General features: G+C 39.6%; 1 protein-coding gene across 4 annotated transcripts in view; it reads left to right on the top strand.

The window, feature by feature from the left end:
- The window catches only part of Syne2 (spectrin repeat containing nuclear envelope protein 2), a 367,778-nt gene that overhangs the window by 119,731 nt on the left and 236,964 nt on the right, over positions 1 to 11,083 (top strand). For all 4 annotated transcript variants that reach the window (XM_017802560.2, XM_029554761.1, XM_029554763.1 and 1 more), the window contains exons 15-19: positions 741 to 819; positions 1,406 to 1,593; positions 3,474 to 3,638; positions 5,343 to 5,465; positions 7,543 to 7,713. In XM_017802560.2, the coding sequence (XP_017658049.1) occupies positions 741 to 819; positions 1,406 to 1,593; positions 3,474 to 3,638; positions 5,343 to 5,465; positions 7,543 to 7,713 (726 nt within the window). The remainder of the gene's footprint in view (positions 1 to 740; positions 820 to 1,405; positions 1,594 to 3,473; positions 3,639 to 5,342; positions 5,466 to 7,542; positions 7,714 to 11,083) is intronic.

The raw sequence follows: 11,083 nt of genomic DNA, 5'->3' as shown, positions 1-11,083 counted from the left end.
GAGAGAGAGAGAGAGAGAGAGAGAGAGAGAGAGAGAGAGAGTCTCATATAGCCAGCCTGGTCTTGAACTCCTGATCTTCTCACCTCAACTTTCTAAGTGCTGAGATTTCAGGAGTGTGCTACTGGGTCCAGCTTGGAATTTCCATTTTGCTGTTTGAATAATTATAGTAGTTCACTGGCACGAAGTAACTACACAGAAAATGATGAGTTTTTGAGTTAGCGCTGTATTTTTCCATGGCAGTTTTAGTGAATGGAAGTTTTTCAAATATTTCTCTGCAGATGATGATAGACACTGACAAAATAGCCTAATACACCTAATGAGGACCTACTGACATTATTAATGTTAATAAAACGTGAAATAAGAGCAATCGGTACCATAGTGCAGTATCAATAAGACAGGTGAAGTGGAAGATTTTGAAATTGCTTGAATAATGAACTTGTCTTTTCCCAACAAGAGGAAACTGTTGTAGAAGCACGTGACCACCTGCGGATAAATTTTGCTGATGGGATGGTCACATGCTGTCATGTTCAAGCTAACATCTCCTGAGCCCTAACTGCCCTTCATGATCTGCCCTTCCTGACCCTCCCTTCCTTTTCTTCTATGGCAGTATGTAGTAGTAGTAAAGTACTGAAGAAATCTGGGCATCTCCACGCTTTCCCGGCATCCTTTTGTCAATATCTGGGTTTCTTGGCATATGTTTTAAAGTTAAAACTGTCAGGATTTTTTTCCTTTCCTTACAGAAATTTATTGAAGAAAAAAAGTGCCTCGCTCAACTTGATACTTCTTTTAAAAAATGTGAAGAAATTTATAAGAATTTGGGTAAAGTATTCCAGTTACTTTTTAAAAAATATTTTATTTTGCATGTACATGAGTGCACCTGTGTTGTGCAATGCCTGGGGAGGTCAGAAGAGGGCACTGGATACCCTGGAGCTGGAGTTATGGATGGTTGTTAGCTGCCATGTGAGTTACTGGGAACCGAACCCAGGTCCTCTTGACCACTGAGCCATCCCTCCAGCCCCTCCAGTTACTTTTTTAATGAAATGACCATAAAACATGTCATTTTGCTTTCATTTTACTTTAATGGTTTGAAAAGTTACTTTTTCCATGTATGTTTTCCTTAGAAAATTCTTATTTTTGCCTTTTTTTTTGGTTTTTTTGAGGCATGTCCTGGAACTCACTATGTAGACCAGGCTGGCCTCGAACTCATGGAGATCCACCTGCCTCTGCCTCCCAAGTGCTGGGATTAAAGTTGTGTGCCACCACGCCCGGCTATTTTTGCTTTAATATTGTTAGAGAAACGTGTTTATTTTGCCACTATCAATTAATGCCAATAGTTTTCTTAATATTACTTATTAGCAAAAAATGTTTTCTAAGACTAATTTTTTTTTTTTTGCTAATATTATAGCTGGAGAATGCGAGGCAGTTAAGGAACAGCACATGATGATGGAACAGAATATTCATATGTACAGACAATATATACACAATGCAAAGTGCACTCTGCAAAGGGTGTTGGCGTGCTGGGGAACCTATGAGGAGCACCTTCGCCTACTAAAGACTTCTTTTGAGGAGACAAAGAAGGAAAAACTTAAAGAGGTATTTGCCGTCTAATGACTCTTCCCTTTTGTTTAGTCCCATTTTTACTCCTAAGGCGAGCGGCCACAGATACATAAACATGTCCCTTAGGAAATTCTTCAAGATCTTGGAAAGCATTTACTTTCTTCCTAATATAATTGCCAGAAGTGTCTTTTCTCCCCATTATGTGTACGCTCGCGTATGTGCGTGCCCACACATGTATGCACACACACATACACACGCACACACCAATCTGTATAAACAATATACCTTTTAGATGATGTGTTGCCCCCTCCCCCAGTTATTTTGAGACTGGGTCTTATGTATCTCAGACTGATCTTCTGATCTTCTTGCTTCTACCTTCTGCAGTTGGTGATTACAGGTGCAGTAACATACCTGATTTATGCAGTGCTGGGAATCGAACCCAGGGCTTTGTGCAGGCTAGGCAAGCACTCTCCCAACTGAATTACATCATCAGGCCCATATTACTAAGCTCTTTAGAGAGGAAATAAAAGACTTGAACTTCATAGCTTATAGATACATTTGAAATAAATTAGTGAGGACTTGGTCTATAATTCAGGGCAGAGCACTTGTCTGACATGTGGGACCCCCCCCCCCCATCTAACCCCTCATCCTCTTTTTTTAGATTCTCCTGCCTCCACAGAACTTCCCTAGTGGTAGGATTTTGGGCACGTTTTCCCATGCCTAGCTAAATTGCTGTTTTTTAAAGTTACATTTTTCCATTTACTCCTAAAGCCTTCCTGAATTTCTGCAGAAGTTCCCAAACTCGTTCAGTCAGTAGAGGCCATCACGCCCTGGTAATGGTTTCATTTAGTCTCTAGGACAAGAATTACTTAACGCTTCCCAATTTTAAGCCATCAAGCCCACAACTTAATAGTAGCCTGGTGTCTAAGGGACAGATGCTGCCAAGCCTCCGTCAGAATTCAAAGTACCTAGCAAGATCTCATTGGCAGCCCAGGACATCTCAGCAGAGGTTTGAAACTGCAAGTTCAAGATGACAGCTCTTCTCAGAGTTATGTATGTTTTAATGCCAGATGTGTAGAAGGGACATCAATGTAATTCATTGTTTTCATAGACTAATTGGAAAATAATCCCTTTTATGATGACTAGACATAGTATTTCTTTCTGTAATTTGTTTTTTTTTCTGTTGTAAGTAGATCTGGATAGCCTTTCAGTTTAAACATTTTCTAAGTGGAAACTAGAATTACTTAATGAATGATGGATTCCTGGCGTGAACGCAGAATTGTGATGAGTGTAGGAGTGCAAAGCAAAAGCATCTTAAAACTACTAAGCTGTCACTGTTCCTGTCCCCTGGGTTGATGCCAGCAGTGCGTATCTTGGGCTTTCAACAGTTCTTTTCAGGTCTGAAACTAAAATATACATAATTCTGAAAAGAGCTGTCATCTTGAACTTGCAGTTTCAAACCTCTGCTGAGATGTCCTGGGCTGCCAATGAGATCTTGCTAGGTACTTTGAATTCTGACGGAGGCTTGGCAGCATCTGTCCCTTAGACACCAGGCTACTATTAAGTTGTTCGGCTTGATGACTTAAAATTGAGAAGCGTTAAGTAATTTTTGGTCTAGAGACTAAATGAAACCATTATCAAGGTGTGATGGCCTCTATTGATTGAGTGAGTCTGGGAACCTCTGTGTAAGCCCATTAGGCACTTAGAAAGATAAAGCAGGTCTTTCAGAAGGGTCCAAGAATAGGGGCCTGGCACCTGTTAGGTAGCAAGCTAGCGAGTCTAAGGGGGGTCCACGTCTCTGAAAAGGCCTTCACATTCACTTTTGCTGAGAATTAGCCTTTGTAAAGATTTATTATGGATAATAGAAAGGCAAATACTATACCATTAAACATTCATGTTGCTTCTGTGTTTTGTAGGTTCCCTTTGAGACACTCTCCCAGTGGAATGTGAAATACAATTCTCTAAATGAGGTGGGAAACTTCTTAATTGAAGTCAGCAATGTTGAAATTGTATCATCTATTTCTAAAGAACTGAGAAGGCTGAATAAAAGATGGAGAAAGTTTAGCACAAAAACTCCACTTGTAAGTTCTTGCTTTTGGTGAGCACCTCTTTTGGGCTATGATTCATGGGCTTATAAGTAGCTCAGTGGTGTTTGACATATTCATTTGTCAGCTATCAGTGTAATCAGGTTTTGTTTTAGAGAGTAAGGTATGTATGTACATGTGTTCATGTAGGTGTGCATGTGTGTGTTTGTGTGTAGACCACAGGTGGCTGTCAGGTGTCTTCCTCAATTGCTCCCTACCTTGTTTTTTGAGACAGTTTCTCACTGAACCTGGAGCTCAGTTAGGCTTTAACCTGAGGGCTCCTCTGCTGTCTGCCTCCCCAGCACTGGGATCACAGATACACGCCACTATACCTGGCTTTTACATGGCTGCTGGGGATCCAAACGCAAATCCTCATGTTTACATGGCAAGCACTTTACCAACTGTCCCACCACCAGTTTTAGAACACTCTCATTTCACGAAGATGCTCTGTACACTAGTTTCTGTCTGCATTTCCTCTCCAACCTCCCAGCCGGAGACAGCTAACTACCCATCAGCTTTCTTTGTCTATAGATATGCATAGCGTGGTTCTTTCAAGTAAACAGAATCATATAATACACAGTTCCTCATGACTAACTATGCCCTTGGCATAAAAGTCCACCCAGATGTAACATAACTATTTGCATGCCATTCCTTTTCATTGGAGAATAATAGCCTCTTGCATGAATATGCTGAATTTTATTTTTTATCCATTGGGTGATGCACATTTTTGTCCTTTGCACTTCGTGGTCTATTATAGCCAGTATAGTTATGGACATATGCATAAAAAGTATTTGTAGGAATATCTATTTTAAAGATTTATTTATTTTTTAATTTTTAATTATGAACATGTGTGTGTATTTGTGTGGGGCATGTGCATGTGTGTGCAGATGCCCATGGAAGCCCTTGGAGTCCCTGGCACTGGGGTTATAGGGAGCGTGAGCCTCCTGATGTCGTGCTGGGAGCTGAACATACTGGGAACAGTATGAGCTCTTAAACACTGTACCATTTCTCTAGCCCGTGAACATATCTCTTAATTTTTCTTGAGTACATATATATCTAAGAGGACTTTCATTCTTTGAAACTTCTGATATATACGTTTATAGCTAAAACTCATTTACCAGAAACATAAGCATTGTTTTGTTGTCTAAACTCCCTAAAGTTTTAGATTAGATCTTCTTCATCTTTATATTTAATACTTATCATAAAAGCAGAATTATAATAAACAAGTTTTAATTTATTTTACTTATTCATAACAATTGGAGACTTACTTTTTTGTTTTGTTTTTTTTCTATTTTGGCTTTTTGAGACAGGGTCTCACTATATAGTCCCAGCTGGCCTGGAACTTGCTATGTAGACCAGACTGGCCTTGAATGCAGATCTGCCTGCCTCTGTCTCCCAAGTGGTGGGATTAAAGGCGTGCTCCACCATGCCCATCAAAACTTCTTTTAGTAGATAACTTTTTTGTGTGTATGTGACTTGAACTTTCTACATAACTGATCTTCCTACCTTTACCTCCCAAGTGCTGGGATTACAGGTGTGCATCATCACACTGGGCTACAAGTACATAATTCATAACACTGTTGATGATAGATAAATCCTAAAAGTATATTGATAAAATATTTTGTCCACTTATTTATTTTTAATATATTGTCAAAGAATTGGAAATATAAGCTTTACTTTCAGAATTGATTTTTTTTATAGGAACTGAAACTGCCATTTATGAAAATAGACGATCAGCCCATTCTTGACAGTTCTGGAGCTCTTCTAGCTCAGGAGCCGGATGTGCCAGTGGAGCTTGATGAAAGTCACAGTGACTTTACAAAGGTAAACTGTTACACTTTGTACATTGCATGACACATAGGAATAATTTAACGTCAATACTTTAAGAAAATACAGTTGAAACAGTAGAAAGTGTATGAATTACCTGATAACAGTCAAAACGCAAACATTAAACAAGGACATGCTTTAGGGCATCCCCTCATAAAGGAGCTGTGTGCCCCTTGTCCCACTACACAGTGCTGCATCAGCAGAAACAGGCAGGACTTTTGAGTGGTGCAAACCAAACTGATGATGCCTTTGGAAAATTTCTGTCTAGTGCTTAGAAATGGTCTATCAGGTACCTGTGTCCAACCTTCTGACATTGTGACAGATGTTGTCATCTACAAAGTTTATGCTTGAGACCTGGCAGTCGAGTCCTCACCCTCATTCCCCCATCCCTCCACTCCCACCCTCCCCCCCCCACCAAAAAAAAAAAAAAAGGGTGGGGAGGGGAAAGACAACCTCATAATTCAGTAAGTGTGGGATTTTGTGTTCAACCACATTCACAGCCATCCTCAGTCATAAGTGGCTCATGGGCCACAGCTGGACACACCCGACAACTTCCAAAGTTGTTGAAGACTTTACATTAGAAATAAGACTATGGAAGAGGAACAAAAAATTAATTAAAAATCATGCACATGTAAGATATAATACCATTGACTTTGGATATGTGCCTCCCCTTAGAAAAAGCTGTCACTTTTTTTTTTTTTTTTTTTTTTTTTTTTTTGGGTAATTTGACTCAGCATTAGCCCCTTGGTGTAAGGAGTGCTGGCAGTCCCAGTAACAGGATTGCCTAATTGGGCAGGTGGCACAGTGGTAGAGTACTTGCTTGGCAGAAGCCAAGCCCTGGGTTCTGTTCCTAGCACCAGAGGAAAAAAGAAAAGAAGACAAAAAGAATGTTTAATCAAAGAAAACCTGGAGAGATCTGAATCTATGCAATATACCTTAAAATACAAATCTTCTGACCATGTAAATTGTGGCTTGATTAAAATAAATGTTGAAATTCTATTTATTCTGCAAAGGTCTAGAGTATCTACCTATAAAAGATTGAGAGATTGTTAGTGAGAAAATATTTAATTAAAAAAATTTTGTCTGAGTTGCCCTTATTATTTTTAAAGTATGTATATATGTATGTGACAGGGTATTGTTAGGTACCCCAGGCTCCCAGGAGTCCTCCTGCCTTAACCTGTTGAGTGCTGGGAGTACAGACATGTACCACCACAGCCAGCTTATCCTTTTTACTTTTTTTTGAGACACGGTCTCACTACGTATCTAGGCTGTCCTGGAACTCAGAATCCTGCACGCCTCCCGAATGCTAGGATTATCAGTATCACTATTAATAGCTCCCCTAATTATGTATGAGTTTTAGATATGTTCATGAAGACTTAAACTTTAGTGTTACTCATAAAATGGAGATGTTATTATCTAGCTGATAGAAATGATATAATTAAAATAATATGCACAGTCCATCATTTCATTTATAAAGTGGTATCAGCTATCACTGTCAAAATTGGGTCTTGTGGGGCTAGAGAGATGGCTCAGCAGTTAAGAGCACTGTTTGCTTTTGCAGGGGACCCGGGTTCAGTTCCCAGCAGCTACATGGTGGCTAACAACTGTCTGTAACTCCATTCCAGGGGAGCTGACACTCTCTTCTGAACTCCACAGGCATTGCATAACACAGGTACACTTACATACATGCAGGCAACACACACACACACACACACACACACACACACACACACACACACACATACACAAAACCCAAACTAATTAGAAAACACAACAAACAACTGGGTCTTACATCATTCATGTACAGTCATGCACTGCGTAATGGTGTTTCACACAGAACAGACTCAGCATACCATGGTGGCCATACCACACAGCCTACCTGTGTAGTAACCCTTGCCATTTGTCATGTTCACACTGTGACAGAATCACCTAATGATGTGTCTCTGTGTCCCCTCATTACATGAGCCCCAGGTGACTGTATGTTGAATTCACACTCTTCAGGATGGTGATCTAATTTTAAAAACTTTTTCATACTGCGCTCACATTTTCTTAGTGATAATTTTGGATGTTGCAGGCTGTAGAAGAACAGGAAAAAGGTGAAGAATTCACTAGAAAATTGAAAGTGACTAAAGAGGTTGAAAAGCTCATTGAACAGATGGAAATCTGGCATTCAGAAACCAAATCCATCTTGAATCATCTGCGTTGTCAAGTTGATGTGGATAGCTCCATGGGGGACACTTTGAAGGTATGAGTGTAAACATGTTGTGTCTTAGGATAAAAAAAAAAATAGAGGCTGGAGTGATGACTAAGTGATTAAGAGCACTGGTTGCTTTTGTAGAAGACCTAGGTTCAGTTCCCAGCACCCGTATGGCAGCTAACAACAGTTACTCCAATTCCAGGGGATCTGGTTCCCTCTTCTAGCCCTCATGGGTATTACATGCTCATGGTACACATACATACATGTAGGCAAAACTCTCCTGCACATAAAATAAAAATAAATAAAATAATAAAGTTTAAGTAGATGATAATAAGCCCACAACCTACTTTTCCTTACTGGGAGTTTTAAAGAAATAGGATGAGTTCCAATTGCTGAATCCTCCTCAGTGAACTTGCTTGGAATGCTTTATGAGTGAGTGTGAGGTTTTGACTTATTTTTCTGTCTATAGAAGTGGGGATTAGACTGTTCCCTTGTCCGAGAGGACAGAGAGGAGATGAATGCGCTCAGTTGCTGATGGCTCAGTATCATGGCAGCATCTGAAGACTGTAGAATCCCTGCCTTGAAAGTTCTCGCCCTGGCACTGAACCAGCCAGGCCCCTCCTCACTTCAGCAGAGAAGGAAGGGAGACTGTGTGATAGGACTCTGCTCTGTCTTCAGCCTCAGGAAGTTGACTTGCAGAGAACAAAGGGGTGCAAGTGTGTTTCAATATTACTTAGGATAACTGAGGATTTTGCTGAGTTCCAGTGCAGCTGTAAAACCCATGGTTCATGGCGTAAGTTATGAGTAGGTGGGAACTTCCTGGAATAGACTCGTGTATTTTTCTAAATCTTCATTTCTGAAGAGGTCTATATTTCAGCATTTGATATTTTCATTGTTTATGCAAGTAGATAACTTATCATTTAAAAATTATTATAAAAATAACAAAAAGGATTTATCTGCTATTGTTTTCCTAATTTTACGTTTATTATTTAGAGTATCTGGAATTTGTTTTAGTGAAAGAAATGAAGTATAAGATACTCAGTATTTTCCAAATTCTTTTAAAAGTCTAATTAAAATTTTTTATTATTTACTTTGGGGGTGGGGGCGGGAATGCCCCACTGTGCATGTGAAGGTCAGAGGACCACCTGCAAGAACGGGTTCTTTTCTACCACAAGTCCTGGGAATTGAATTCAGATCATCAGCCATGGTGGCAAGCACCCCTACTTGTTGAGCCATCTTGCTGGCCCTAAAGTATGATTTTTTTTTCTTTTTCTTTTGGCTTTTTGAGACAGGGTCTCCCTGTAGCCCCAGCTGACCTGGAACTCACTATATAGACCAGGCTGGCCTTGAACTCACAGAGATCCACCAGCCTCTGCCTTCTGAGTGCTGAAATGAAAGTGCCACCACACCTGGTTTAAAAGTATCATTAAAAAAAATTATTTAAAAAATATGTAAAAAGCAATAGCAATGATCCCTCTTATCATGAGAAAATAATCTTAAACTGAAATATACTTCAGTTAATAAAGAATTAACTAGTCTTTATTGTATCAGATTACTAGACCATTGATTTTATTTTTATTCATTCATGTATGTGCGTACTTATTAGACAGGGTCTTATGAAGCTCAGGCTCACCTCAAATGCATGAACTCCCGAGTCTTCTGCCTCCACCTGTGGAGTGCCAGGATTTCAGAAGTGTATAACCATGTCCAGCCCAAAGAAATATTTTAAAGTAGAAAATAGAAGCTTCTGGACAGTATGGCTATTTCTGTTTTAAAAAGAGAGTTGTGCTTTCATACTTTTTGCTTTTATAGCCACAGGAAAATATCTGTAAGAATCATGGTGGCACATGTCTTTAGTTCCAGCACTCGGGAGGCAGAGGCAGGCGGATCTCTGTGAGTTCAAGACCAGCCTGGTCTACATAGTGAGTTCCAGGACAGCTGGGCCTACAGGGAGACACTGTCTCAAAAAGACCCCCCCCAAAAAAAACCCCACACACAAAAACAACAACAAAAACCAAAAAAGAATATCAAAAGAATTTGTTTTGGCCCTGCACTGTACCCAGTTTCTGGAGCACTATCTGGCATGAAGTGGATACAAGTATTTCAAAAACTCAGTGTGTGAATGCTTGCATAAACGACACATGAGCAGGTGGGTTGGAGAAAGGGACTTTTTCTTTACATTTACACCTTTTTAAAAAGTTTACATGAGCTGGGCATGGTGGCACACACCTTTAGTCCTAGCACTCGGGAGGCAGAGGCAGGCGAATCTCTGAGTTCAAGGCCAGCCTGGTCTACTTAGTGAATTCCAGGTCAGCTGGGGCTATAGGGAGACCCTGTTCCTCCCAACCCCCAAAAGAGTTTACATGAGCTCATTTGCTACTTTTTAAATTTAAGAGAGAAAAATATAACCTTTAAAAAAGACCTTCATTTCATTTTAGAATATATTATTCCTTGCAGAAAAACTCATTGTTTTTGCTACTAACGCTGAGATATTGGCACATGCATCTCTAATCTGTATGCATCTGATTATTACTAGTCATAATCGGTTGCACTTGGATCCTTGGCGCCTGTGTATGTCTATGAAGTCATCGGGTAGATTTCAGTGGTAATGTTTATCACCTCTACTAATTAGCACGACATAAATTTCCATGCTTCCTCCTCAAATATAATACATTAAAAAAAATTTTTTTTTCATGTGTGTGTATATCACAAAGAACATCCCAAACTATCTTATTCGACTATAGACCCACTTCCCAGATGGCACCCTCCCATAGCCTCCCTCCCCCAACTAGAGCCCTTATACTCTGATATCCCTGCTACTGTCTGCTGTGTTGTCGGCACCCCCAGCCATTCCCCACTACTTGCCCTTCTGGTGAATCTAGTCAGCCTATCTAGAGGTCTTTGTTTTAGGAGAGTCATCTGTTCCTCTTCTAGCAGCAATCAGTTGTCAATACTCCTTTAGATAAGAATAGGGTCTGCTGTTCATCTTCCCAGTTCTAAGGTTAAAAAACTCATTCGATTTTATGTCTTACAGGGCTTATACTGAGTTCAGTATTGTATAACTGTATTAACTCAACTGTGAACCTAGAAACATGTACCCACTAGTGAAAGAGATGTACTTTTGCTCTGGAGTGTGTTATTGAATATGTTAAATCTGTAGTGAAATAATAATTAGTAGATGTGAAAAACATTACCATTGAAATCTACCTGATGAGCTTATATCCATGTTCAGATGCCAAGGAGCTCAGAAAGTAACCAACTATCACTAGTAATAATCAGATATATAGAGATTAGAAACACATGTGCAAACGTCTTAATGTCAATTGCATTGAAAATGAATTTTTCTGTATGAAACTGTATTTTTAATAATGAAATGGAGATCTTTTTTAAAGGTTAAACCGTCATTTAACTTTATGTC

The sequence above is a fragment of the Nannospalax galili genome, unplaced genomic scaffold (assembly GCF_000622305.1).
Source record: "Nannospalax galili isolate Female #2095 unplaced genomic scaffold, S.galili_v1.0 scaffold144, whole genome shotgun sequence".
In the NCBI taxonomy this organism is placed as follows: domain Eukaryota; kingdom Metazoa; phylum Chordata; class Mammalia; order Rodentia; family Spalacidae; genus Nannospalax; species Nannospalax galili.
Note: the sequence above shows the minus strand (reverse complement) of the source record. Positions and strands in the feature narration are given on the sequence as shown.